Source organism: Neofelis nebulosa, chromosome 16, assembly GCF_028018385.1.
Source record: "Neofelis nebulosa isolate mNeoNeb1 chromosome 16, mNeoNeb1.pri, whole genome shotgun sequence".
Taxonomy (NCBI): Eukaryota; Metazoa; Chordata; class Mammalia; order Carnivora; family Felidae; genus Neofelis; species Neofelis nebulosa.
In genome coordinates this window covers 39,504,452-39,531,819 of record NC_080797.1, presented here as the reverse complement: position 1 = coordinate 39,531,819, position 27,368 = coordinate 39,504,452, and the positions used below count along the sequence as shown (strand labels likewise).

At 59.2% G+C, this 27,368-nt stretch overlaps 3 protein-coding genes and 1 long non-coding RNA gene across 25 annotated transcripts; 2 read left to right on the top strand and 2 right to left on the bottom strand.

The window, feature by feature from the left end:
- Positions 1–1,815: 1,815 nt before the first annotated feature.
- LOC131498516 (uncharacterized) lies at positions 1,816–6,420 on the bottom strand. Of its 4 annotated transcripts, none has more exons than XR_009255451.1 (3): positions 6,314–6,420; positions 3,253–3,392; positions 1,816–3,124 (listed from the first exon to the last, which is right to left on the bottom strand). It is a non-coding gene; the product is annotated as an uncharacterized LOC131498516 (long non-coding RNA). The 4 variants fall into 4 exon arrangements; XR_009255452.1 differs by lacking the exon at positions 6,314–6,420 and adding an exon at positions 3,562–4,681; XR_009255450.1 differs by lacking the exon at positions 6,314–6,420 and having other exon boundaries at positions 3,253–3,541.
- Positions 6,421–6,516: 96 nt separating this feature from the next.
- Positions 6,517–13,399, top strand: PHOSPHO1 (phosphoethanolamine/phosphocholine phosphatase 1). Of its 13 annotated transcripts, none has more exons than XM_058705823.1 (7): positions 6,517–6,666; positions 7,150–7,283; positions 7,937–8,035; positions 9,428–9,554; positions 9,817–9,929; positions 10,771–10,892; positions 11,584–13,399. In XM_058705823.1, the coding sequence occupies exons 5-7, from the start codon at positions 9,885–9,887 to the stop codon at positions 12,467–12,469; spliced, it is 1,053 nt and encodes a 350-aa protein (XP_058561806.1). In that variant the 5' UTR covers positions 6,517–6,666; positions 7,150–7,283; positions 7,937–8,035; positions 9,428–9,554; positions 9,817–9,884; the 3' UTR covers positions 12,470–13,399. The 13 variants fall into 13 exon arrangements, with proteins under 13 accessions (XP_058561806.1, XP_058561807.1, XP_058561809.1 ...); XM_058705824.1 differs by having other exon boundaries at positions 9,799–9,929; XM_058705826.1 differs by lacking the exon at positions 9,428–9,554 and having other exon boundaries at positions 9,799–9,929.
- A 293-nt stretch (positions 13,400–13,692) lies between these two features.
- On the bottom strand, positions 13,693–23,038 carry ABI3 (ABI family member 3). 2 transcript variants are annotated; one of them, XM_058705821.1, is made up of 8 exons: positions 22,838–23,038; positions 18,494–18,661; positions 17,225–17,401; positions 15,791–15,876; positions 15,566–15,661; positions 15,218–15,372; positions 14,589–14,720; positions 13,693–14,211 (listed from the first exon to the last, which is right to left on the bottom strand). In XM_058705821.1, the coding sequence occupies exons 1-8, from the start codon at positions 22,952–22,954 to the stop codon at positions 14,048–14,050; spliced, it is 1,095 nt and encodes a 364-aa protein (XP_058561804.1). In that variant the 5' UTR covers positions 22,955–23,038; the 3' UTR covers positions 13,693–14,047. The 2 variants fall into 2 exon arrangements, with proteins under 2 accessions (XP_058561804.1, XP_058561803.1); XM_058705820.1 differs by having other exon boundaries at positions 15,218–15,375; positions 22,838–23,036.
- Positions 23,039–23,044: 6 nt separating this feature from the next.
- On the top strand, positions 23,045–26,352 carry GNGT2 (G protein subunit gamma transducin 2). Of its 6 annotated transcripts, none has more exons than XM_058705841.1 (6): positions 23,085–23,247; positions 23,513–23,665; positions 24,319–24,403; positions 24,698–24,801; positions 25,184–25,284; positions 25,664–26,352. In XM_058705841.1, the coding sequence occupies exons 5-6, from the start codon at positions 25,201–25,203 to the stop codon at positions 25,787–25,789; spliced, it is 210 nt and encodes a 69-aa protein (XP_058561824.1). In that variant the 5' UTR covers positions 23,085–23,247; positions 23,513–23,665; positions 24,319–24,403; positions 24,698–24,801; positions 25,184–25,200; the 3' UTR covers positions 25,790–26,352. The 6 variants fall into 6 exon arrangements, with proteins under 6 accessions (XP_058561823.1, XP_058561824.1, XP_058561821.1 ...); XM_058705838.1 differs by having other exon boundaries at positions 23,513–23,805; XM_058705840.1 differs by lacking the exon at positions 24,319–24,403 and having other exon boundaries at positions 23,045–23,132; positions 23,513–23,805.
- The last annotated feature ends 1,016 nt before the right edge of the window (positions 26,353–27,368 follow it).

The window sequence follows — 27,368 nt, the reverse complement described above, 5'->3', positions numbered from 1 at the left end:
GCTGCGCCCAAACTCACTCATGGGGTTGTCGCCGGGTCTGCCCTGGCTGCTGGCCCGAGGCTGAATTCAGTTCCTTGCCTTGGGAGCGTCCCCCGTGGGGAAGCCTGGCGGCCGAGCGAGCGATCCAGAAAGAGGGGAGAGCAAGAGAGTGAGAGAGAGCGCCTAAGATAAAGCGTCGTCTGTCCTGACCCGCACCGGCTGAGCCGGGCCTTGGCTTCTGCCCAGCGCCACTGGTCACTCAGACCGACTCTGGTACAGCGTGGGAGGCGCGGGCATGACGGTGTGGACACCAGGGTGTGGGCTCAGCCCCGAAGGATCATGAACACCTGCTGCTCTCCTCGGCCCCCGCACCCCCACCCCCACCTCTCCCCTGACGTGTGACCTTGGGCAAGTTCCTAGACGCGGAGGCCTGCCGTGGGGATGTAAAAAGACGAGGCGCTAGGCATCACAGTGTTTGACACACACACGCCCTCAGTATATGTCACCATCGTGGGCAGCTGTTGCTCATACGGGAGGGAAAAACCAAAGTATCTTCCTGGAGTCAGGAGCCGTTTTAGAGCTGGGGGTGGCGCGGGCGCGCGCGCACGTGTGTGTGTATGTGTGTGTGTGTGTGTTTCTATACGGTTCTCTTCCCAGAACGCTGGCTGAGAGCAGCTGTCCCAGGTCGGCAGCGCCTTGGGTGAGTCATGCGGGCCAGACAGCAGGTTTATCACTTGGACCAGACGTGGTCATGTGTTGGGGCCTTCGTCACCCAAACAGGCGGGACGGACTGACGAGCACAGGGGCTGCTGTCCTTTTATACCGAGTTAGCCGGTGATTCTTAAACGTTTTGCAGAGCGGGGAGGGAAGGACGGCTGGAGTCATGGAAGCTTTTTGAAAGTTTATGTGAAAAATGGACAGTTATACGTAAACACGCAAAAATTATCTATAATAAGCTCAGTCCAATCACAGATGGACCCCAGATTCCCAAGGCCAGTACTGGACTATGGCCTTCTCGAAGGCAGCGGTCGACTGGAGCATGTGTCTCCCGAACCGATGAATGAATGCACGCCTACGTGAACGAATAAAAAACCCCAGAAAGAGTCAAAAATAATGGCCCGAAGGCCAGAATCTTGGAATCTTTGCTGGCTGGCAACGCATCCTCTCTCCTTGTACACTTGGCCTCGGCAAAGCTGGCTGGGTTCAAAAGACCTGCATTCGGGTGTTGCCTTCACCACCTTGGACTCACCTAACCTCTCCCGGACCCATTTCCGGCATCAGGAGAATAATGTGAATTGCAGACAGTGTGTTGTAAGTTACAAAGCTTGCTGGTAAAACAAGGGGCTCTCGTTTTGGCTGGACCTGATTCTGGACGGTGCCTCTTCTCCAGCACAGACCTGCCTTGAGGGTGGACAGATTCTTCCCTGGAGCCCTTAGCTACTGGTCCTTCCTTTTGTGAGCACATCCCCCACTCCTCCCAGTCAGACGACCCAGGTTAAGCCTGGAAGCCAGCCTTGGTGTCATTCCAGGCCTAAGGCCACACCCCACACAAGTAGCCTGGATTGGGAATCCTGCAGTCATTCAGGCCACAAATATATTTTTTTGAGCAGCTACTCCAGATCAAGGCGTGCACGGGGTGCTCCCCAGCACCTAACCACCATGGGAGCAAACCCATTATGGTGCCTGTCCCCGTGGAGCTGACAGTCTAATGGAAGCAGATATTAACCAGCCAGGAGAGGCCAGGGTGCTGTGGAGGTGTGTGATCAGAGGTCCTTATCTCCGTGGGAGAGGGAGGGTGTCTGGGGAGGACCAGTTTCCTTTTAGAAGTGACAGATGAGGGGCGCCTGGGTGGCTCAGTCGGTTAAGCGTCCGACTTCAGCTCAGGTCACGATCTCGCCATCCGTGAGTTCGAGCCCCGCGTCGGGCTCTGGGCTGATGGCTCAGAGCCTGGAGCTTGCTTCCGATTCTGTGTCTCCCTCTCTCTCTGCCCCTCCCCCGTTCATGCTGTGTCTCTCTCTGTCTCAAAAATAAATAAACGTTAAAAAAAATTAAAAACAACAAAAAAAGGAGTGACAGATGAGCTGAGCCCTGAACTCAGTGGGAGGCCATCGATGGGCTAGGAAGTCCTCTGGAAAGAGGCTACAGCAAGTGCAAAGGGCCTGCGGTAGCACATTTGTAAGTCCAAAAGAAGGTTATTACACAGAGGGAGGGGGACAAGGATGCAAGAAGTAACCAAGGACGTGAAGCAGGCAGAGGCAAAATCACCTTGTTCACTTTAATGTGACATTTGCAAAAATGAAGGAATTGGAGTGGCGTATTTCAAGTCTCCGATAGCCGTTACCCCGAGGGAAGGTGTCTTAGAGGCGAAATGAGAGGAAGTGCCCTAGCAGGTGGGATTTGAGTCACACTGCAAGGACTTCCTGGCCCAGAGGGGACCCTGGGGGGTTACTCTCTCACTCCACCTGCTGTGTGTGTGTCCCAGGTAGCAGAATGGGTGTTTGCACTCTCACTGTCTCCTGATGCCCTATCCTCGCTGCTTACTGAGCGGGGACAGCCAACAGCCCTGTAGGGGTGAGTCTGTTGTGGGAGAGGGACTGCCTGGGGTGGGGAGAAGGTTGCCCTGGAGTGTCTCCAGGCTGCTTGGGGAGGGGGACCTGGGGAAAGACAGGAGGGGAAGCCAGCAGCCACAGCAAGGGCAGGAGTTGGGGTGGGACAGGGAAGGAGAGTGGTCAGAAGGGGGCACCCCTGGGGGAACTGAGCCCTGGATTATGAGTCTCCTCCTTCTCCCGGAGGCACCTCAGGTCCCAGCTGCTTTACCTGCTGAAGTCCGCGACAGAATCGCCCTGGTGGTCACAGGTAGAACAGATCTGTTCTCCGCCACTCTTTCGGGAAGGCCTGTTGGCTGGTCTCCGTCTCCTCTCTCGACTGTAAGCTCCTTGAGGGCAGGGTCCATGTCTCCTCAGTGTCTGATCTCCCAGTGCCTGGTACAGTTAATACTCACGGAATGAATGCAAGCACCCACGGGGAGCGCCTGGGTGGCTCAGTCGGTTGAGCATTGGACTCGATTTCAGTTTAGGTCATGATCTCACTGTTCATGAGACGGAGCCCCGTTCTCACTCTCTCTCTCTGCCCTGCCCTCCCCTCTCTAAACAAACAAACAAACAAATTAATTAATTAACTAACTTAAAAAAAAGGAACCCTGCAGCTGACTGCCTGAGCTCAAATCCTGCTTTCGCCACTGCCTAGCTCTGTGACCTTCGACAAATTACATACCACTCTGTGCCTCATTTGTCTCCGTCTGTAAAATGGCCGGGCTAACAGGTCCTAGGTTGATGCGAGCAGGAACAGAGCTGAGGCTTCTAGAACACCGCTTGGCGCACAGCGAGCCCTCCATCAATGCTAGTGATTCCTGGCTAGGAAGAAGACAAGAGACCTGAAAGAGGATGTATTCGGCTCTGGTCCCTAACCCCCCCCCCCGCCCCCCCCCCCCCAGCACAACGCCTTAGACCCAAGGGACCCACAACAGAACTCGCAGAACTGCCTGAAGGGGGCGCTCCCGGGGGCCTCTTGCGCTAAGCCCACCTGCGTCCGGCGCCAGGTCACTGAAGGCCCTCCGCCTTCTACAGAGAAGTGCAGACCTGAACATCTGGGCTGACCGCCACTTGCCACACAGCGTCCTTGGGCAAGGCGCTTTCTTAATGTCCCCAAGCTTCTGCTTTTTCACCTGTATTACGGAGAATATTAAAAACCCATCTTGCCAGGGTTGTCGTGGGGATTGATTACGTGCCCAGCACAAAATCCTCCTTCCCGCAGGTGGAGTGTAGGATCGGCCCCTCCCTCTAGCCCTGGCCCCTCCCCCCACCAGGTCTATTGCAGAGCTGGAGTCCCTGGTCCTGGATTCCTGGCCTCTCTGGCTGTGACACCAAAACCTGAGGCGAGAGTCACGCCCTCTTCAGCTCCCTGGAAGAGATCTATTGCAAGTCAGACACGAGAGTTTGAAAGACACAAGAGTTTGAATTAAGAAAAAAAAAAAAAAAAAGAGTCACACCCTCTTTGTGAAGGCCACCTGGAAAGCCCCGTACCTGGCCACCTGAATCAGGGTTCACCAGAGTCCCCTGTCCCCACAAGCTCTCTCTGCCAAATTCACTGACCAGAGAGTTCTAAGGTGAATCCCACGGGAGGAGGCTTGTCCAATCGCCCAACTGTGTTCATTGGCACAACGAGGGGGGAAAGTTTAAGAGAGGCAGGATTGTGTCCGAAAAAGTTCCGTGTAGGGGGAACTGGGAGTTTCTAGATTTATTCCACAAAGGCGCCTTGCACGTGGCTCCTGTGAGTTTTGGTTCTCCCGTGGCTGGCAGGCAGAGGTGGGCAGTAAGAACTCGCTTACTGTAAGCACCAGAAAAGTTACCCGCCCACCCCACCCCCAGCCCCAGCCCCAACCCCAGCAGTGAATCTGGAAATAGCTGAGAGGGCTGTTAATTACATCAGGATCAGGGTTTGAATCGGTACCTCCTTGGGGCATGTGACCCTGGGCAAGCCATTTGACCTCTCTGAGTGTCAATTTCCCCGTTGTGAAATGGGGATGATACTGGAGTGACTTGGTAGCGAGGAGATTCAACAACCGAGCAGACACAAACGAGGCACTAGGTAGAACCAATAATATAAATGTGGTCTCCGCCTTCCTGTTGCTTACAGGCCAGAAGGCGTGGGGTAATGGTTGAGACAACCAGGCTGGAAGACCATCTCCAGCGTTCCCCGGCTGGGTCAGCTCCACTCTTCCTGCCTTGATCTCCCTACAGCGAAAGGAGCGGTTTCACAGAGTGGTGAGGATCACACGAACTGACACATGGAAACATACTGACGGCATTAACCACAAGTTCTGGAAGCACACAAGTCAGTTTCAGGAGGAGCTTCAGGGGGCGCCTGGGTGGCTCAGTCATTTGAGCGCCTGACATGGGTGCAGGTCGTGATCTCACGGTTCGTGAGTTCGAGCCCCGCATCAGGCTGTCTGCTGTCCGCACAGAGCCTGCTTCCCGTCATTCTCTGTCTCCCTCTCTCTCTCTCTGCCCCCCCCCCCGCCACGCTTTCTCTCACTCTCAAAAATAAACAAACATTAAAAAAAAAAAAAAAAAAAAAAGAAGGAGCTCCAGAAGGAGCTCCAGGAGAGGCTGGACTTGCCCAGCAAATGGGGCAGGAGCGTACTTGAGGACAGAGGTCCCCAGGAAAGATCAGGTGTGCCGGAGTGCTGGAAGAAAGGGTGGGTAGTGAGGACAGAGGCATGAGCAGCAAGCCAGGGACAGAGTTGGGACACTAGAAGTCACTGTCGAGGGTTTTAAGCAGCTGTAAAGCATTCGTTCTCCTTTGTGTATGTGGAAACATGGCACACATCTGTCCGCTTCTTTCATGTACCCCCCAGCTCCCCCCCCCCCCCCGACACAGGGTAATTCCTTGCTGACCCGCATTCCCTCTCTGGTTTCCAGCGCCATCGGATGCCACATCACACAGGGCCTTTGCATCTGCTGGCTCTCTTGGAGGAATGGAGCAGGGGCGGGGTGGGGGTGGGGGAGGGGGGGCGGTTAGACCCAGGCAGCGCCTAATCTCTGCATCCACACATTTCCTTTGTGACCCCATGAGCCAGGTGTGCCTGGGTCTGAACCGGGGCAAATAATTTCCCCTGTTGTGAATATTCAACCGTAAGCGCAGCGACCTAGTACAGCGTCTGGTTCAGAGCACGTTCTCAGTATATATAAGTTTCAGCTCTCTGCTCTCAAAACAGAATCTTCTCTTCAACCATCCGGCTGCAGGGCAGTCGGGGATAGGGGAGCAGGGGAGCGTGGCTAGGCACGGACTCTCGAAAGCGGGTTTTTTTATTTACAACATCACTTGCAAAGGGCAAACAGTTGGGTCCTTAAATCAGGGTTTATGGGGTAGGGGGAGTGGGAGAGTCTCTCTCCCGGCCATCCCCCGTAACCTGTAACGGGGGAAGGGTCCCAGGAGGCGAGGTGCTGGGACTCCGCGCGCGGAGGACAGAGCGACGCGCACGTGGGAGAGGAACTGCTTTCCCTGGGCTGGGTCAAGCCGTACCTACCGCCAGGCTTCGGAGAGAAGAAGGGAACGAGGGCTGGGCGTGGGGGTGCATTTCTGCAAAGCTCAGGGCTCAGCGCCCTGGAGGCACAGCCCTGACACTTCTGGGTGTACGGGCGGGGCTTCACGTAGAGCCCCGCAGCCGCTCCAGCGAGGGTGTCCCCCACCCACGCTCCTCGGGAGGGACGCGCTCCGTCCCGCCTCCCCTGCCCTCTCCCCTGCCCTCTCCCCGCCCTGCGCGCAATCCCACCTTCGCTCCGGCTCCGGGAGCCTCCCGGGCAGCCGGGAGGCGTGGCCCGCGGGCGGCCCGCCCCTTTGATGTGCACCGGCACCGCTGTGATTGGACAGTCGCTTGTGACGTGAGGGGACTGCGGTGGGCCCGGGTGCTGCGGCAGCCGCAGCGCCCGCCGCGGCTCGGGCTCCGGCTCCCGGGCATTTAAAGGGGACGCGGCGGCAGCCCGTGGGGGGGGGGGGGGGATGGGGGGCAGGTGGAGGGGACGGCCCAGACGCACATCATCCACGGCCCCTCGGGACTGGAGGGACTCGTGAGCCGGAGCCCAGAAATCCGGGGGTGGACAAGACACCGCGTCCCCTCCAATTCCCGTAAGCACCCCTTAGCCCATCCTGCGCCCAGATACCTCAGCTAGCCCCTCTCCCCCACTCTTTGCACTCCAAACTAAGCCGGGACAGACCTCTGCCGCCGCCGCTCCCCGCGTGAGTCCTGCGCTCCCGGAGGTATAGGGGAGGGCTGGGGTCCCAGTGCGGGGTGGGGGCTGTGTGGAGTTTGAGGGCGCTCCTTCACGCGTGTCAGTGGGGGGAGCCCCTGGAGCGGAGAAATGAGTCCTCCTTCTTCCTGCTACCCCGGGAACCTCGTGCCCGGGCAGCCCTCTGTCCCCTACTCGGGCAAAGCGAAGGAATCTGTGCCCCCCCTTGCTCCCCGCCACCTACGAGCCCCCCCTGGGCTCCCCGAGCTGCGCACCCCCCCCCGCCCCGCATTGGAGCGAAGCACCCGCCAGCTGGGGGTGTGCCAGAGTGCCTGCTTTCCAGCCACCTCTAAAAATATCTCTCCCCCCACTCCACCGGCAGCTGCCACCTCCCTGTCCACTGAGGATCCCCTTCCAGCTTGTCCACCCAGGCAGGGTGAGCCCAGAGGAGGCTCCTGGTCTCAGCTTCTGCACCGACACCGGGGCTACAGGTCATCACGCCAGCTAGTCAGAACAGTAAGCTCACAGCTCAAGGGGGTCTCCGGGGCGATAGGGGACGCTCTCTGGCTGCCGCTGTCCCAAGAGCCACCAGGGACTCCTAAGTTCTAATCCTGAATCTGACGCCGTGCGACCTCCAGGATGTTAGCTTGACCTCTCTGGGCCTCGGGTTTTTTCCTATTTGCTGCTGGTGGTAGCGAGAAGGAAGAGACCATGGTGACGTTGGGAATACTGCCTGGGAAAGGGAGAAAACCTCAGCTTAGTTGTGACATCCAATTCCTAGTGATTGATACCAGAAGGTTCGGTCTTGGGCAGGGGGCTTGTCACTATGATATCTCCAGGGTCCTCACTCCCCACCCCCATCCCTCTCCGGCACATTTCCTGGGGGAAACTGTCCCCAAAGCCTGTCCTGTGAGCTCCACCCATTCATTAAGAGGGGACTTTCAAACTTAGGGCCCATGCCAAAGAGGGGCCTGTTTCCCTGCCCCATCTGCCACCCCATTCCCACAAATGTCATCTATAAGCATTTGTTGTAAAAGGCAGGAGGGAGCAAGGAGGAATCCGGCGATCTGATACAGAATCGGGTAGGCAGGCGCCGCTTTTCGAGGGGACTAGAATGTGGACCCCCTGCCACCCTTAACGAAACCCCCTCTCTCCTCTCTCTGCTCTAGCCATCTGGAGAAGCTCAGAGACCCCGTCTCCCTTTTCTCTGAGGGACTCTTTTTGGTGACCACGAAAGAATTTGGTCACTTAGGACAAAGCTGCCAGAGGTGAGTTCGGTTTTTGAACGTCATGAGAATGAGATCCCAGGAGGGCCTGGGACCCTCTGCTTGCTGTGGGGGTAAGGGTTGGGGGTTGGGGGGGTGGCTGCCTGGCCCTGCTCAGCTTCTGGGGGAAGAAACCCAGGATGCCTGGCTTTCTGCTCTGGGGAACGAAAAGAAACGAAGGCAGTTCACCAAACAGTAAATATTCAACTCATTTTCCCTGAATAGATGAAATGTATCATTTGCTCTGATGCATAAGTTTTGTACACAACTGAAAATCGGTAGAATATTCTACCAAATTTTTTTTTTTTTTGAAGAAAGAGAAACAAGGGGCAACCGACACAAGGAGACCCTTTTCTATGGGATGAAAGTTGCTCTCTGCTTGAGCGGCCTGTGTTCTCTTTGTATCTTTGTATTTCCCGCTCACTTGTCTCCCCGTGCCCGGCGCGGCACGTGTCTGTGTCTGACCCTGCTTGTTTCTACCACGGGAGGGGTATCCCTTGACCTTTCTCCTCCAATGCACTAGGCCTGGGGACGGACACGGGATATCAGGCAGGCTTCTGGAAGGTTGGAACTCCCTCCAGATAGGGCCTGGGGACACCCCTCCCATCCTCCAAAACATGCCATTCCAACGTCCCCATGCCTCCCTCCCCTTCCCCCCCCCCCATCTTCTTGATCCCTCCCCACCAACCGCTTCCCTTTTTTGCCCCCTGCCCCATTCGGCTTCGGCTGCCTTTCCCAATTCCTAGATTAAAAGTTCTTAAGGGAAAGGCTGAGACCCACATCCATCCCTGTCATAAGGGCTCAGGGCACGTACGGTTCGGGAATGGGGGGGTGGGATTGGGGTGGCTCGAGGTGATACGGCCTGTCCCTCTGACCTGTGTCCTGTTGCTGGGATGTCCCAGTCTCTGTCTTGGGGGCAAGAGGTTCTCCCTGATGTTCTGGGATGATCTGGGGTGAGTGTCACCTTGACAAAGTCAGGGGTTTCCAGTGTCATCCGCTGTCACCACCAGAGGGCAGCAACCAGCCAGACACTTGTTCCTTTGCGCGGCTAGTTGTGGGTTCTCAATATTTTTCCAGATCTGGCCCAGCTTCTTCTAGTCGCTCATTCAACCCCAGGGGCAGAGCGGAGGGATGGGGCATGGGGAGGCAGTGGGAGCTGTAGGTGGCATCCTCTGTAGCCGAGTTGGTGAAACCCCCACAAAGCTAAACCGTGTCCCCAGAGCCACACAGCAAAGCCCCGCAGAAATTCCAAACTGACTCCCGGCCGATTGCCAAGCTCTGAAGGCACCAGGGAGGCCAGTCTCTGATCACCTGTGATGCCCAGGGGTCCTGTTGCCCCCACCCCCGGCCACCTGTGGTACAATGAGCCTGGTCACCTGCCCCTCCCCCTTTAAGGGCAGAGAGCACGCAAGGCTGTGGCCAGCAGTTCGTGAACCAGGCTCCCCGTGGAAACAGCACAGCCTGGGGCACGTTCACCTCAGACGCCAAGTTCTCGTTTCGCGATCTGTCTTTGCCACTTACAGTGAGTGACCTTTATGTCGGTTAACCTCTCTCTGGGTCTCCAATAATGTCACCTTTAACCTCTCGAATGTTGCCGGGGGGGTTGTGAAGACGATGTCTCGCAAGGGCTTGGCCGCCTGGGAGAACTGTGTCTATTTGAGGGGTTTTTACGGAGCCCCTGGGGGTGGTTCATCCTCAGCAGAGGAGACAGAAGCAGGCCATCATTCATGGTGGAAACAAAGCTAGCTGCGGGCACCCTCCAACAGACCTTGTGTGGTTGTCAGGAGCTCTGGACGACGGCTGGAGGCCCCACAGAGTCCCTGCAGGCGGTGCCCAGGGTTATGCACCAACGATGAGTGGGTGTTTTCCAGTTGCTGGCCTCCGATGCCTGTCTAGGGTAAGTGGGTCCCTCTGGGGATTTCTCAGGATGAGGCCTCAGCCCCCTTCCCCTGCTGCGGTGGAAGCAGCCCTATCCAGCCCATTTCTGGCCTATCCTCGTCTCTCCTGGGCCTCCACTAATCCCTGGAAATTTCCATCCCAGGTGTGGGGGCCTGAGGCTTTATTTACATCGTCAACTCCAGGGATCCGGGGCCCCTGAGACTCCCAGATGGAAGTCAGTGAGACCAGAGGGTGACCCTAGGGACGAGTTCAAAGGGACAGTTCTAACAGGGAGGCAGAGAGCTAGGTTCACATCCCAGCTCCGAAACTGAGAGCTTGGACTTCTGTTTCACAAGGCGGGCCGGGCCAGAAGCATCACAGGAATATCAGAGAGCGACTTAGGAAGAAACCAGAAGGAAGAGTGGGCCCGTCTGGACTAACGGGGGTGGGAGGCCAGGCGGGAGAAAGGCAGCGTGGGGGATATTCTGAAGCTGCACGCGATTTGCTCTCTGCCACCCGGTCATGTACCGCGGCGGGCAGGCAAGGTGGCAGGGACAGGCCTCTGAGGGCTTCTGCGGTCTCCATCTGCTTGCCTTTCTTTGTGCCTCACATATGCCCTGTTGTCCCCTATCCTCTCCCATGTCCTCTGGAGGTGGGGGACGCTGGCCCGAGGCCCCCACTTCCTGGAGCCCCCATCCCCACTCTGTCTCCCTGTCCGGTCCGCCTCTAGGCTCCCCTGGCACGACCTCCTCGACCTCCTCCTAGCCTTCTCCTTCCCTGCCAGGCGCCCGCCCCCTTCCCCCTCCCCTCTGCCTTTTCAGCCACACTGCTCTCTTTCCTCTCCCTCACCTGTCTCCCAGGTATGTCGCAGCCTGGCTCGGGAAGCTCCTACCTCCCCAGGCCCCACTGCTTCTCTTGGTGCCCACTTCCTTCGGACTCTGGCAGAAACCCCACCCGCTGACGTGTTCCTCCCAGGGAATTGGCAAGTGATTAGTGACGATGAGCTGTCAGCACAGGGCCCTAGAAACTCCCTGGAGAAGCAGTGTCCCATCCTTGGACCCCCGCTAGCCACAGCGCCCAGAGAGCCGTCCTGGGTCACCTCGCCGGCCTGGTTATTCCAAGAGCTAAACTTCAGTTCTCTGGCAGCCCTTAGCTCCTATCGAGGCTCAAGGACCTGGCATTCGCAATCCACATGCCTTGGATGATACCAACAGTGTTCCCTGGCGCCTGGCTCCTTATTGTCCACAGTCCCATCGAGGGGGCACGGCCCAAGAAGGGAAGGAGGAGGCTGGTTCAGTGGGATGAACGCCCAGCCTCCCTTGCCTGTGTTTGTCAGGGAAGAAGGGTGCGTAGAGGACTCCACACCACCAACCGGGGTCCCTGGGAGCCTCCAGAACGGCCTCGTCCAGAAACCTCCCCAAAGGAGTGACCCGTTGGAAGCTGCTCTTCCCCTCTTTTAAGCTGACCCCGTTAAGTCTCAGTGGCCCCAGATGAGAGTAGCAGAGACAGGTGCCAAGGACGCCCTCCTGGGGTCCGGAGGAGGATGGTCTTCTGAGGCCAGACGCCCGGCACAGTTCGCAGAGAGGTGCCGACGGGGTGGGCAGGGAAGGCTGGGGAGAGGGCGGCGGCGTTGGGGACTCCGCCCAGCTTAACCAGCCTTGGGTCCTCCTCAGGTCTTGGATGTGCCAGCGCCTCTGGCCGTGGCCCGCTAACCAGCCTCTCCCCGGCCGGCTCGCGCCGCGCCCCCTCTCGCTTGCTCCCTCCTCCTCCTCCTCCTGCTCCTCTCCCCCCTGCTCCCAGGACGGCGGGATGGCGGCGCAGGGCGCGCCGCGCTTCCTCCTGACCTTCGACTTCGACGAGACGATCGTGGACGAAAACAGCGACGACTCGATCGTGCGCGCCGCGCCGGGCCAGCGGCTGCCCGAGAGCCTGCGGGCCACCTACCGCGAGGGCTTCTACAACGAGTACATGCAGCGCGTCTTCCAGTACCTGGGCGAGCAGGGCGTGCGGCCGCGGGACCTGCGCGCCATCTACGAGGCCCTGCCCCTGTCGCCCGGCATGAGCGACCTGCTGCAGTTTGTGGCCAAGCAGGGCTCCTGCTTCGAGGTCATTCTCATCTCGGATGCCAACACCTTCGGCGTGGAGAGCGCGCTGCGCGCCGCCGGCCACCACGGCCTGTTCCGCCGCATCCTCAGCAACCCGTCGGGGCCCGACGCGCGGGGGCTGCTGGCGCTGCGGCCCTTCCACACGCACAGCTGCGCGCGCTGCCCCGCCAACATGTGCAAGCACAAGGTGCTCAGCGACTACCTGCGCGAGCGGGCCCACGACGGCGTGCACTTCGAGCGCCTCTTCTACGTGGGCGACGGCGCCAACGACTTCTGCCCCATGGGGCTGCTGGCGGGCGGCGACGTGGCCTTCCCGCGCCGCGGCTACCCCATGCACCGCCTGATCCAAGAGGCGCAGAAGGCCGAGCCCAGCGCCTTCCGCGCCGGCGTGGTGCCCTGGGAGACGGCCACCGACGTGCGCCTCCACCTCCAACAGGTGCTGAAGACGTGCTGAGGACCGCGGCCTGCAGGGGGCGCCCGGGCGGAGAAGGGGGCGGGGTGGGGGGCGGGGAGATCGGGAAGTACAAAACCTAGTTTTCCTACTCCCTTTTCCCTTTCGCTTTGGTATGTCCCTCCGGGAATTTCGGGAACTCCGGGCTCGTCCATCTGGGGGCCGGGGGAGAGAGTTCGGAGCCGTCCCTATCTATGCAGTTAACCCGGCTCGGCCGCCCCCCGCCCCGACCCAGTTCCACTGCAATGTTAAATTCTGGAGTCTGGCCCCCCACCGGGGTGGTGCGCATGCCTGGAAGGCAGCCGTGTTTTCCAAAAAGACCTCGCCCTCCGAACGGAGAGGCAGGGGTTCCCTGGCGGGGTGGGGGAAAGGAACATCTCCCACTGCTTTCACTGCTGCCTTGGGCCGCGAAACCTTCCCTCTCCCCCAGTTTTCTGTCAAGGGGACCCGGGTCCCGAAATCCTCCCGGCCGCGCCGCAGTCCCGGCGGGGAGAGAGGAAGCCCTCTGCCGAGGGCCTCAGGCCTAGATCTCGCTTCACCTATTGCGTCCCCACACTACACCCTTTTTCCTTTTTGCCCCCCTTCCCGCGCCCGCCCTGCCAGCCTCCCCAAAGGGGGAAGGAAACAAAAAAAAAAAAAGCCAGAGGGAACAGTCGCCTCCTGGTGGTGGAACGAGGTAGCGCACAGTCCGGCTCGGGTCCTTCCAGCCAGGGACCTCGCCGCGCGCGACGGTGTCTCCTCCTCTCACCCCAGCCTCGTCTATGCAGCAAAAGACCAGGGACTTTACCAAAGTCGCCCCGCGGGCTGAGCCCTCTGCGCCCCCCTCCTCCCGTATGGAACAGAAAGCCATGATGTTTTCAAGCAGAGCCAGCGAAAGCCAAGCCCCTCCTCCCTCTTTGGTGTTCTACCGCTATAAAGGAGGTGAAGGGCAAAGAGCTGACTGAGGTCTCTCGCGCCGGTGTCCGGAGGGTGAGGGTGAGGCGACCCCTGCTCCCAGAGAGCCCCACGTCAGTGGGTGAATTGGTCCCCACTCTGGGAAGAGCGCCCGGCTCGGGCAGCCCAACCCGAACAGTAACACGGCGAGCAACGGGCCAAAAAAGGAGATTCAGTCAATGCAGAGGGGGCACCAGGGGGCTGGCGTAGGGGCCACCTCACGAGGACGGAAGAGACGGGGACAGACTGCTGCCAGCGGCAGCAGAGTGGGGGCTCAGTAATGAGCAGGAGCCTTTAACTCCCTCCTCTCTGGCCCCCCAGCCCTGCGGGGCAATCACCAGGAGGTCATCAGAGTTTTATTCAAAGTTGGCACTCAGTGCTGCATGGAGGGGTGGGTCTTCTGTGGACAAGATCACCAAAGTCCTTTGGCTTCCGGTTCTTTCCTGTCTGCGGCAGGCCTTCGGCCTTCGGATACATCCCTTCTCTCCCCAGGACCCCTTCCCACCACCGAAAGGAGGGGGAAGGGGCGGGCACAGCTCACAGGTGGGCAGGCCGGGTCCCGCCTTGACTCTGGAGCTGACTTTGCACTGGAGCTCAAGAGGCTCGCAGCGCAGTGCTCCGGGCGGGAGCTCAGAAAGCCCCAGGCTGTCAGCAGCTGGGCTCCACGTAGTTCCCTGGGAAGAATCCAGTCCCCTCCGAGCTGACTCCCTCACACCAGCCATCGGAGTAGCGGCGTGTGATGCAGATGACGGTGCCCTTAGAGAAGGAGAGTTCGTTGTCCTTCTGGCGGGTGTATGGGTACAGCGTCACCACTGCAGGGCGGGAGGAGAGGGTGCCGTGAGGGTGCCGTGAGACGCGCCTCTTGCCTTACCATGGGGGGTGCAGGGGCCCCTGGACGGGATTCCAGGCAACGTCTAGGGGAGGCGGCTGCAGGGAGTGGGATGGGGGTGGGGGGGAGTGTCTTCTCCAAAACTCTTGGGACCCCTCCCCAGCTGGATTACTATTCAGTGCCGGGCCAGCTGCCTGTCTGTCCAGCTTGGTTCACCACTCCTGGGTGAACGTTCGGTCAGCTCATCAGAAAATAGGGTGTGTGTGTGTGTGTGTGTGTGTGTGTGTGTAGCAGGCTCACACCCTTGAAGATTCTAGAGTATTAGGGGTGGGGGGATCCCTAGTCCCGGGAGTCAGGTACCTTTCTCCAGGTATGCAGCAGGGACCCAGCTAGGTTCCTCTGGCCCGAAGCCTGGTGGGGGCAGATGTGGCAGTCCCAGCTCATGGACGTCCAGGGGTGGAGGAGGGGGCAGGTCCAGGGGCAGCTCTGGTGCTGGGAGGGGAAAGCAGAAAGCCTGCAAATATGCACCGGGAACCCCCTCCACTGGCCCCAGAAAACTTCACTGTTCGGAAGCAAGGCTCCAGGATCTACCCATTTGAGGTCATCTTTCTCCAGCCTTCCACCACCACGGTCCCCCCACCGGGTCTCTAGAATGCAGTCGGCGCTCAGCAAACACAAAAATACTGAGCAGTGTAGCTCTGCCACTGAGCTGGGTGACCCTGGGGCAAGCGACTTAATTTAACCTGTCAGCCCCGACTGCATCTGTTAAGTCAGAGTGTGAACACCCTCGTAGGGCTGTTAAGGTCAAGCGAGAAAATGGAGGGGAAGCTTGAACACAGAGCCCGGTAGAAAGCAGGCGCTGAGTTGAGGCGAGCCAATTCCAGGCAGAGGGATAGGGGTGGGGTGGGGTGGGGTGTTAGGAGGTGAGAAGAGACCCCCTCCCCACCCCGCCCCCGACAGTGGAGCCAGGAGAGAGCGGGGCTCCTTACCCAGCAGGGGCAGGGACACTTCCTCCAGCGGAGGGGGCGGCAGGAAGACTTCCGTGGTGGCCGGTGGAGGAGGTGGAGCCACGGGGCTGGGGAGAGGTGGGGGTGGGGGTGCTGCCTGCCCCTTGGTCGCGGACACCCCACCCACACCTTCGGCGCTGCTGAAGTCCAGAGAAAGCGGGGCTCGGCTAGGTTGGGGGACACCTCCCCCTAACAGCATCCCCCAGCTGGCCCCGCCCCTCCAGTCGTTAGCCCCGGGGCCTGTGATGAGAGTCCTCTGGACCCTAGTAGTCCCCCTGACAACCGGTAGGGGGCTCCCTCAACCCCCTCACTTGGACTTGTGGGGCTCACCCTGCAGAGGCCAGGGAAGAGGCAGACGAGGCGGCGGAGAGCTTGCCGTCGGGCACCACAGGGAGCTGCACCGGCTCCGGGATCCGCGGTGGCCTCCTGGCGGCGGAGGGGAGGGGTGCCGTCAGGGGAGCCGGGAAGGCTTCCGGGGCGAGCGGGGGGTCGGGTACGGGGAGGAGGAGGGGGGCAGCTGGCGGAGGAGGAAGTTTGAGGATGGCGAGGCCTCACCCCAGGGTGGCGGAGGCGGGCGTCGCAGGCGCCTTGATGCTCTTTCGAGAGAGGGTCCCCGTCCGCGACAGCTGCGTGCTCAGATCCTGCGGGGGGGGGGGGGGGGGGGAGGAGGAAGCAGGGGACAGGGCTGACGTCTATGGGAACCCCTCCCCAGTACCCTCCCTGGTCCCAGAAAGGAAATGAGGGAGAGGCACCGAGAACTGGGAGGGAGAGCACATTCACAGCAAGTTCCCACTTCCACTTCCCAGCCCCCTCTCCCACCCCACCCCCACCCCCGCCCCCCACGCCCGGCTCGCTGTTGCCTGGGCCCCAGGCCTCTAGTCGGGGCCGCAGGCCCGACGGAAGCCTGAGCAGACGCGGTCTGACGGCCACTTCCTCCACCCAGCCGAGCATCCGCACCTCGCACCTCGCTCCCCAAAGCATCTCCGTGGCCAGCTTGGTGGTCTCTAATTCTGATAGATCCTAACCCGGCAGGGAGGTGGGGTGGGGGCGGAGGGGACCATCACACTTAGCAATGTCCCACCCGTCATTTGGATGGGCCTGCAGAGCTGGCTTTGGGCAGCTCAGGACAGAGAGGGGCAGGGCGTTTAAAGTGCACACAGGGCAAGGGCGAGCCCACACGTTACTGGTGGGGTGTCGCCAAGTCCGCGGACCTGGGGAACGCTGCCCTCTGCTGTACTCCGCGAGGCACGAGACAAAAAGGACCCGAGCTGAGGCGCAAAGAAAGAATCGAAGCTGGACAGTGAGGAGAACTCACTGGTGGGGAGGCCTGGTGGCTGGAGGAGGGAGTGCCCTCTCGAGACCCCTTTTGGGGGAGACGGGCCGTTAAGGGTGTTAAGAGGTCCTTTAGATCCAGGGGAGCCTTAAGCTGGCCTGGCATGCTGACGAAATGGACCGTGTGTGTTCTCCCCCCTCTCAGGAGATGAGCTAAGCAGAAAATGTCAGTGGCCGTGCTCCCCTGGCTTCGCGGGTGCCCTCTGAGTGGCCACATCCCCGCCCCTTCCCACCCCCACAGCAGCCCCCTGGGTGAGTGCTCAGCGGTGACCTCAAACCTCCAGACAGAGGAAGTTGCTGTTCTCTGTGTGTGGCTGGGGAACGATTCTCATGCACGCCCCTGACATCCTCCCTTCCCCTCTTCCCCTTCACACCCACCCAGCCCCCACGGAAGGGGGTTGCTCAGACCCCACCCTCAGCAGACCATCTGGGGACAGGGTTAAAGGCGGCCATGGAGGGAGGGGCCGGGAAGGAGGGGGAGGGGGCTCGGAGAGTAGGGGTCCATCTAAGGTGATGGCTTCAGAGAGTGAGGGGAAAAAAAGGGCTGCGGGTTGGGACAAGAACATGGTCGTGGAAGAGAACTGGGGGCCCGGGGAGAAGGGAGACACGGAACAGGAGAGGGTGGGTTGTGGGGAAGAGGAGGGGCCCTCTCTCTACCTTGATCCCATGGCCAATGTCATCCAGGCAGCCAAAGTTGAGAGGTCTCCGGTAGTAAGGCGTGAGGGGAGGGAGGCTGTCGGGGGCGATGACTTTCTGGCCAGGGGGCAGCCGCTGGACAGTGGCTAAGGTGCCGATCTCCCTTCGGGCCACCTTCTCCATATGCATACTCACCATCTGCCATGACAGGGGTTGAAGTGACAGAGGGGGGAGGTGGCCTCCGCCCCAGTGCCCTTCCTCTTAAGGGAGGAGGAGGCTAGAGACTTGGGGTGGGGGTGGGGACCATGGGAGGCCGAGAGATCCAGAGAAAGAGTACATTTTCTCCCCCCCAGGCCACGCAGCATTTGGGAAAAGAGTTGCCAGGGGAGGAAGGAGCCACTTTGGAGAGACTTCCTGCTGGAAAAGCATGAGGGTTATTATTAGCTGGAGCAGGATCCAGCGGAAAAGAGAAAACCTGGCATCCCTGCAGATGCTGGGAAGAGACCGGAGCCCCGGGTTGGCTCGGTAGCGGAGGTGGACGGTGTGGACCATGTGGAGGGGGCGGAGAATCGAGGCTGTATCAGCTGACTCTCTTGGGGGGACGGATAAGTGAATTTGCTTCCTCTTGGAATGTTCTGTGGGGCAACTCACAGCATCCAGAGGGTGGGAACTCCGGTCCGCGGAGGGGGGGGGAGGGGGAGAGGAAAAGACACACCCCACCGTGAACACGTGGGTGATGGGCAAGCCAGGCTGATGTGCCAGTGGATCTGAGCGTGTTGTTGATGGGGCAATTCCTCCGCCAGGGATCCAGGAAGGAAGGAGGAGGGTGAGTGTGCTAGATGGGCGGGGGGCCACTGTCTCGTGGTGGCATTGTCTTCCGGGCTGAAGACGGCCTTGCCCAGCAAACACTTCGGGTCTAGGACAACTTAGCCCGTTACCACCCCGGGGTCGAGATGCAAACAAGGCCCCTCTCCCTCTTTCTTGTCCTGTACGGCCAACCGGGGTTGGTCAGGCCTGCTGCCTACGGCGCCGGCAAGAATTCAGAGCGGGAAAAGGCTCTGCCTTCAAGGAGTTCCTAGTCTGGGAGGGCAGCAAGGCCCAGCACGGAGACATAACCAGAGAGGAGGAGGCTCAAAATGCTTGGGAAGCGCCAGGCTTCTGTGGTGGAGGAAGGCATTTGGAGGAAGGCAAGAAAAAGTATTCGCCGGAGGAAGTGGCCGAGCGGGGGGGGGGGGGGGGCGGCTGAAGAATGGGGGGCCGGTGCAAGAGGCCCTCCCACACGCCCCTTACCTGGCCCAGCGTGTTCACACGGGCTTCGACCTGCCGCAGGGAGGCCGCCTGTAGGTCCAGCATCCGCAGAGTGTGTCCGGCCAGGTTGCCTACTTGATAGGCCACACTGGCCAGAGCCTGGGTGGTGAAGGCCATGGTCTCCTCCAGCGCCCTCCGCTTGTCTGTGGCCTGAAACACACACGGCCCTGGTCTGAAGCCAGCCCAAGGATTCCGCTGGATCCTTGGCTGGGCGGGTAGGGTGGGAGAGGGTGGAGGGAATGTGGGGGCTGAACTGGGAGAAAGCGGGAATGCTGGAGGTTTGCCGTGGTTTCCGTAAGAATGATGGTGTAAGAAGGGGGGCTCGGGGACATTAGGGGAGCGAACGTGCAGCCCTGAGGAATGGGTGCAAGGGGAGGGAAAGATAGCCCTCCTGGAAGAGACGGGCTGAAGATGGACCCCACCACCTCCTGAGGACCTTTGGGGATAAAGGGGGAAATGGAGAAAGGAAAAGGGAGGCTAGTACTGGCTGGAAGAGACGGTCTCAAACTTAAGAAGCAACCAACTGACATCAGGCCCCACCCCAGACCTTCCTTTCTTTCTTTTTGAAAGAGAGAGAGAGACATAATGTGAGAGACAGGGAGGGGCAGAGAGAGAGGGAGACACAGAATCCGAAGCAGCCTCCAGGCTCCGAGCTGTCAGCCCAGAGCCCAACGCGGGGCTCGAACCCACAAACTGTGAGATCATGGCCTGAGCCGAAGTGGGAAGTTTAACCGACTGAGCCACCCGGGTGCCCCAACCCCAGCCCTTCTAACCAGAAGCCCTGGAAATGCAGCCAATGAGTCTGTGCCTTTAAAAGCTCCCCAGGTGACTCTCGGGTTTCTTGTTTTTCTCCAGTCCGCGGGGTGGTGTTTGGGAACCAGTGACCTAGTCCATTTTATAGGCAAGGAAACTGAGGCCCAGAGACGAGTGACTTCATTCATTCATTCCCTCAGTGTATTGGGAACAATACACTGATAATCCGGTAAATCCAGACTTCCAACCATGGCCTATATAGGGCCCCACAAAGTGGGCTCTGTTTTTCCGTCCCCCCTCATCCCTTGCCACCCCCTCTCACACACACCCCCTCCATGCACATTGGCCATTAGGTTCCTGTTCCTGATCAAGCTAAGATTGTTTCTACCTCAGGGCCTTTGCACTTACTGTACTTATTTCCAGGACCCTTATTGTTAAGTCTCAGCTCCTTAGAGACATATTTTGTTACCACCTTAAGATTCTCCTAGCCTATTTCTGTATTGGCTCTCTTCCCTGTTTCCCCTGTAGCCTTTTCCTCATAGCACCTAGCACTGTCAGAAATGATTGATCTATTTACTTTATTACCTAGCTCCCCCTCCCATCTGCCCTCCCATACACTAACACGTAAGCACGGTGAAGGCAGAGAGCCTGTCTGTTTTATTCTGTACCCTACCCCGGAATAGTGCCCAACGCACAGACGAGATTTAATAAATACGCGTTTGTGAGTTAAGTAATGAATTGACTGTGGCCCCAAACACTTTCTGGGCATCTCCTTAGTGCATGGCAGGCGCTGTGCCAGGTGATGGCCGGAGTCATACTGCCAGTCAGCCATGGAACGGTGGGCAGGGAATGGCCGAAGACAGAAGAGGGTTTTGCTTGTTTGTTTGTTTGTTTTGTCTTGCTTGTTTTGTTTTGTTTTCAGTGCCCAGTCAGACCACGGGCGCTGGAGCAAAACTTCTCTGGTTACTTGGTTCCCCACGCGGCTTCCTCATCTCAGGTCAGACCATGACACTGCTGTGATTTAGCCTGTCCCCCTCTCTAGGGGGTAGGGGTGAGTCCAGGGGCAAGTCTGGGCCAGGCCCGAGCACTGACGGACAAGGACGCACCATGCTTCCCCCTTGCTAAAGGCCCTTGCGTGCTCCTCGGGGCCCCACGGCGGAGAGAAGGCGTAGAACCCATTAGAGCAGGACGCCTCCAGGGTGGCCTGAGCCAGGCTGGAGTCAAAGGGCAGGCCCAGATCCTTGTGGGCGGCCCTTCCCTGCCTTTCTGTTCCAGCAGCTAGATACTCATTTGCCCAGAGTTTATACCTCATCAGCATATGTAACCAAGAGCCTTGAAAAGGCGAAGAAATCAACCTGAAATCAACCTGGGGTGTTTAAACCAGAAAGGATAGCAGGTCTAGTTTCTAGTTCAAGACCTTTCTTTAACAGGTGAGGACACAAAGGCCCAGAATGGGGCAATGACGACTCCTCCTTGGTCCCCACCCAGATTCCTCCCCCCAGGTCCCCTGCTAGGACCGATGTGTGGAACGGTTAGCCCAGATAGCACAGTGTCTGCTTGGGCCCAGCTCTGGGAGGCTGGGGCCTGGATACCTGCTGACCCTTGGTTTGGGCTTGGCCCACAGTCGGGCCTGGAGGTACACAGGTGTGAGATCCACCTTCATGGCCCACTGCTTATTCATGATGCAAATTACCTTGTCTGTAAACTCAGTGGACTCTGACCGAGAACTCTGCAGTTGACCCCAGCCTGCCCTCCCCCATTCCCCACGGGTTTCCTGACACCTGGTTGGGGCCTTGGGGCTGAGGGAGGGGGCGGTGGGGAGGCCCGAGGGCATGGGAACCAGGCCTGGTTTAAGAGCACTTCTGAGGGGCGCCTGGGTGGCTCAGTCGGTTGAGCGTCCGACTTCAGCTCAGGTCACGATCTCGCGGTCCGTGAGTTCGAGCCCCGCGTCGGGCTCTGGGCTGACGGCTCAGAGCCTGGAGCCTGCTTCCGATTCTGTGTCTCCCTCGCTCTCTGCCCCTCCCCCCACTCATGCCCTGTGTCTCTCTGTCTCTCAAAAATGAATAAACACTAAAAAAAGAAAAGAAAAAAATTGGGACTTGGGTCTTGGTGACCCCTAAATCCCCTGTGCACGTGGTGAATAGAAGCGAGAACCCATCTGAAAGGGCCTGGGGGTGCACAGAGGCTACTGAAGGAATGGACAGAACTCTTTCTGCCCTCGTCCAGAAGAGAATGCCCTCCAGCACCACGAGAACCCGGCTGCCTTCCGAGCCACACAGTCCGTGTCCTCCACAAACGGGTCACTCAACATCTCCGCAAACTGATTTTTTTCTCAGGGTCGCACATTCACCTAGAGGTTTGGGGATGGGCTCTGGAGTCAGAGTTCTGGGTTCGCATCCGGATTCGGCCACCGGCTTGGAGACCTCGGGAAAGCGAGCTCTGCTTTCTGAGGCTCAGCCTCCTGGCTGTAAAGTGAGAGCCCCTCTCCCCTCTCAGGATGGGAGGGGTGGGGGGTGAAGACCCACAGAGGCCATGCGGGCCACATGCCTGCGCAAAGGAAGGGTGCAGAGCGTTTTAACTGCTATTATCATCGACCCTCTTTAATCTGCCATTTTCCCCTAAGCACTTGCTACTTTCATTATTTTTTTTTTTTTCCAACACTTCAACCCTGCCGGGAGGTCCCCGGGCCTTCCAGTGCGAATGAGCTGGCTTTGCCTCATAGGGCATGTCAGGGAAGGGGAAAGGGGGAAAGGAGAGAGCCCGGTTTCAGAAGTCCGGAGGCCGAGGCCGAGCTCTGTCACATCCGAGCTGTGTGACCCTGGACAAATCACCTTGCCTCCCTGAGCTGCTGGCTCTTCACCTACGAAAGAGGAATGACGCTACTTGTCTCATAAGGTGCTTACGATCATTAATGAAAACACAGAGGTGCTCAGTCATTGCCAAGTTTCCCTCGGCCCTCTTCCCTCGATCCACGAATCTACGTCGAGGGTCTTGGAACAACTATACAATGTAGGGAACTGTTCTAAAACGCCACGATGGTCGTCTTTTGCCGGGAGACGGCTCCCAGCCATCACGTTGTCCTTCCCCTGCCTCTGCGTCAGACCCCGTCTCTTTAACCCAGCCTGGTCTTGAGGTCTGTCTCCTCTCACTCAGGTATCAGGGAGAGGCTTCTCTCCCTGGTCTCTCTCAAGTTCACTGTTTGGAGAGTTCTGAGGTCTCACCTGGAGACAGCCTGCGAAAGGAAGGACGAAGGCAGCATTTGCATGTGGACGCGGCTTTGGGCCTCTGGGTGTGAGCGGGACCCAGGAAGGAGACGAGTGGCCTGTCCCGGGGCGTCTCTGAGGCTCCCGGAGAGAGGAGGGACCTGGGGGGGGGGGGGGGGCGGGCGGGCACGGGCTGGGGTAGCACAGCACCAGGGCTGAAGTCTCGGGGGCCTGGAAAGAAGCCGGGGCCTGGGGTGGAGTATTTCCCAGCCGGGGCCCAGGACGCGCCAGCACCTGTCAGAATGGCTCCCGTGGTCCTGCCTTGGAGGTGGGCTCCGGGCCCCTCGGGGCCTGTGCCCCGTCTGCCTACCTGCACGTAGTTGTCCACGCAGTAATCGGCGACACGCAGCAGGGCGCTGTGGTTGCCCCGCAGGGCCTCCCGGCCCGTGGGGATCTCAAGTTCCTGCAGTTGCTGTAGCTCGGCCATGGCCCCCCAGCCTCTGGCTGGCTCCCCTGGGAGCCGGCCGGTTTTGCGCCTCACCCTGTCCTTGATTGGTCGCTCTCCCTTCCCCCCCCCCCCGCCCCCACCGCTTTTGGTTTCCTCTGCGTGAGAGACCCAAACCTGCTTGCAAAGGGCAGGCAGGCTCATTCCGGGACAAGAGGAAGTGAGTCCCTGTTCCCTGGGCCTGAGACTCTCTGCCCCCTGCCCAGAGGAAGGGGGAAGCCAGGGGCCCCTCTGGGAGCCCAGCCCCCCAATCCCTCCCAGCAGAGGAAGCCAAGGTCGGGGCGCTGTGATTGCTCCCTGGGCCTGGAGAGGAAACTGCTAGGCGGGTGGGGGGTGGGGGTGGGGTGGGAGACGGAGGAGGAGGAAGGGGGCTGGCCTGCTCTGGGGGGATTGGGGAGTGGAGGTGGATTTTCCACTCATGGAAGGGGAGGAAAGGGCAGAGGGTGGGGGCTTCCTTGGGAAGCTCAGGGATGAGTCACCAAGGGCCTGGGGAGTGGAGGGTGGTGAGGCTATGGAGACCAGTCATGCTGGGGGCCGTAGGGTGTTGAGCAACAGTGGAACACAGCCAGCACAAGAGGAGTCGGCTCAGACACCGGGGAAGACACAGCCAGAGGCCCCCTGAGAAGCGTTCCCAAGCCTCTGAAGGCTTATGTGTGAAGGAGACCTGGGGCCCATGCCCTGTGCCTGATGGAGGTAAGACGAGATGACACGGGAGGGACTCCGATTAGACAACAGGAAGGAGTTGGCTTTGAGAAGCACCAGGTGTAAGATCCAGATTAGCCGGTGGATTTCAGGAAGCATCGGCGGACAGAGCAGCGAGCTGGTCTCAAGAGGTGCGTGCTTTCCATCCTGCGTGAACAGGGTGGTTGGACTGGAGGCCTGCAGGGCCCTGGCCTGCCCTTAAATTCTTAGCACTCGCAGCTGGGGGTGGGGCTCGGCGTCTGGAGCCGGTGGGGGGGAGTCAGGGTGGACTCCAGCCTCCTGCCAGCCCCTTCCAGCATCCCTTGTGTCAACCCAGAGGGAGGAGAAGAAGAAGATCCCTTACTGGCCATATTGGTGTCTCCGGCATCTGCTTCTCGACAGGGTCCCTTTGTCGTGGGACAGGTGTCGGCCTGAGCCGGAGCTCAGGATCTACGAAACAGCATAGCCCTTAGGTGGTTCAGGAAGGAGGCCGAGAGAAATATCAGGATGTGGGCCCCGTGCTCAGCGATTGGAGAGGGAGACCCGCACTCAGGGCTCAGAGGGACTCGTGAAGGCCAAGAAGCACGGACCCGGACGTTAGAGGTGGCCGTGGCCCCAAGTGCTGGCAGGCACAGCCTCCTAAGTGAGGAGTCCGTTGTTTTCAGTAAGCAAAGGAAGGACTGGACGAGCTGCAAGAAACTTGTGAGGTGTCATCGCAGGGCTCCAGGGGGAGACACCACTGTTTCTTGGGTGAGGGACGTTAGGAGCTGGTCTAGGACTTGCTTCACCGAGAGGAAAAGGCTCAGAGGAGGCTCAGAGGGAGGGGAGGGGAGGGCTTGGGAGAGAAGGCATGGGGAGGGGAGTGTGTCGGGCCGGAGGGTGAGGACTGGCTGTAAGCCAGGAGGGTCACTAAGGGACCAGGGTGGGTGCACAGGGCAGGGTATCTGCTCCAGGGGCAGTGAGGGCTTGGAGGCTCAGGCCAGTGGATGGGCTTAGAACCCTGAGCCCCTGATCAGCTTAGGCATCAGAGGTTTTGGCTTCCAGACCATCTGCTTTATCTGAAGACTTCCAGCCGATAAGAAGCGGGGGAAGCTCAAACACCGTCTTGTCTGAGTCGGGGACTTGAAGTGCACATTCTTTCCGGGCAGGTGAGAGGGGCTGAGGTTGCGCTGGGCTGGGCTTTAGTCTTAGAATTATTCAAGTGAGGCACCTGGAAGGCCTTCCCGATGACCCTGTCGTGATGGTGCTGATTGTAGCAACTATCGCCATCATAAAATAAATGCGTTTATGATTCATTATGTGCCAGCCAGAGTGTTAAAAATATTTGAGATGCGTTTATTTTCCTAGGACTCGCAAAAATCATACAAGGAGGGGGGGGTACCATCATTATACCCATTTTGCAGATGGGGAGGGGGTGGGAGGGAGTCTAGGGTGTGAATACGCAGGGCCTGAGGTGAGGGGCAGGGCAGGGCAGGGAAGAGGGCTCACGGGGACTGCGATCCCAGCTGCGAAATCCTTTCCGGGACCCAGGTGTCCCGGGGGGCAGGATGGCCCAGGAGCTCAGCGAGAAGGACCTGTTGAAAATGAACGTTGAACAGCTCAAGAAGGAAGTGAAGAACACAAGAGTTCCGGTAAGCCTCGTCTTCCCTCCCCTGCCCCTCTTCTCTTCTCCACCACAGCCCGGTCCTTTCAGAGCCGGGACCCCAGGAAGAAGGGACAGACGGTGGGGTGGATGGTGCAGGAGAGGTAGGACGCAGAGGGAGGCTGGGGGTCAGCCCCATGGGGGTGGCCAGGAGCGAGGCCCGCGGCCTGGCGGGCCTCCCCAGCTCCGGCCAGCGCCCCTCAGAGGCAAGAACTCACCACCCCCCCCAGCCCCTGCCTGTCCCTTTGGTCTTTTTCCTCTGCAGCCTCTGTCCCCACCCTGCCCAGGACCTGTTTTCTTGGACCGAGCGAATCATGGATCCCGACAGACAAACAAGGGCTCTAGGGCCACACTTTGTTTCCTCACAGATTTCCAAGACGGGAAAGGAAATCAAGGATTTTGTGGAGGCTGAAGCAGGAAATGACCCTCTTCTCAAAGGCGTCCCCGAGGACAAGAATCCCTTCAAGGAGAAAGGGGGTTGTGTGATAAGCTGACGGCCCTGGGGCCCCCTTGCCCTGAACGTCCGTCCCTCCTCAGCCCCACTCTCCACCAGGACGCGAGTGTCCCCGGACGCCCAGGGAGCCAGGCAGTTTTCACCGTCTCTGGGCCACAGCATGAGTAAAGACACCTGGCCGTGCACTTGGGGGTCCGTTCCCCAACCCCTTCGACTCTCCCCTCCTCCACCTGCTGGGTCACTGCTGGTCCCGCCTGGAGACCCTCTGAGGAGAGCCTCCTTGGCTCAGCAGCTGGCACCTTGTGCGGCGGGGGTCTGAAGAGCGTGCGACACCCTGAGACCCGAGACTGGAATCCTTAGAGACATTTACTCCTCCACAGGGCCGTCCTGTCTTCCCCTCCACTGTCTTCCGCAAACCGGCATTCCTATTCAGAGTAGTTTGGGTTGAGGGCCGGAGTGGGGGGTGGGAAGGGGGGGTCCTTCTTCTCCGTCGTGTGTCCGATCCCTTGGTCCTCCCCCTAGTCACTTTAGATCGCCCCAGAGGGGCCTGAGGACAAAAAGAGCTTGGCAACTCATGATGTCATGATTTCTTTCATATTCCTTTTTTTATGTTTATTTATTTATTTATTTATTTATTTTGGAGAGAGAGAGAGAACAAGCAAGGGAGGGGCAGAGAGATAGAGACAGAGACCCAGAATCCGAAGCAGGCTCCAGGCCCCGAGCTGTCAGCCCAGAGCCCGATGCGGGGCTCGAACTCACGAACCTGTGAGATCACGGCCGGAGCGCAAAGTCGAACACTTAACCGACTTGAGCCACCCAGGCGCCCCTGTAGTTGAGATTCTTGAGTGTCTCTTTCGTGCTGGGCACGAGGGGGGAAGAATGATGATGCTCACGTGGCTCCTATTTTCATGGAGTTTAGCGGAGAAGGTGTGCAATTAGGTGCACCTGAGCGGGAAGGGACGTCAAGGGGTCAAGGGCGGTGTAGGGAGGAGCACAGCGCAGACACTCAGGCCTGTGGGCAAGGTCAGCGTGAACTGTTGCGGGCCGGTGGGCAGCGGGGCGGAACTGGGCAGACAGAGGCCCAAGAGGGAGAAGGGGGTCAAGCCTTCAAGAACCTTCTGCGAGCGCAGTCAAGAACTTTGTTCTTCACTCTCATTGCAGCAGAAGGCCTGCGAAGGCATTAAGCAGCCAAGGGACAGGAACTGACTCGCAGAAGGGAGGCTGGACCCCACGAAGGAGGATGCTGATTCCTGGGCCTTGTTAGCAAGGAGATTACGGTCTTAGGGAGCCACAGGCGGACTCACGTGATACAGGGCGCTCAGTGCAACGTGTGGGGGCGGGGGGGGGGGATGGATGAGGGGACCCAGAGGAGGACAGCCTAATCCAGCTGAGTGAGTGAGTTGCATCCTGGGAGGGAAAACAAGGAAAGGCCTCTAGAAGGAGGTGATAGCCTCATGATGTCATGGTTTATTTCATATTCTTTTTTTTTTATGTCTATTTATTTTGGAGAGAGAGAACAAGCAAGGGAGGGGCAGAGAGAGAGACAGAGACAGAGACAGAGACACAGAATCCGAAGCAGGGTCCAGGGGGGAACAAGAGAGGGGCCTAGAGCTTTGGAG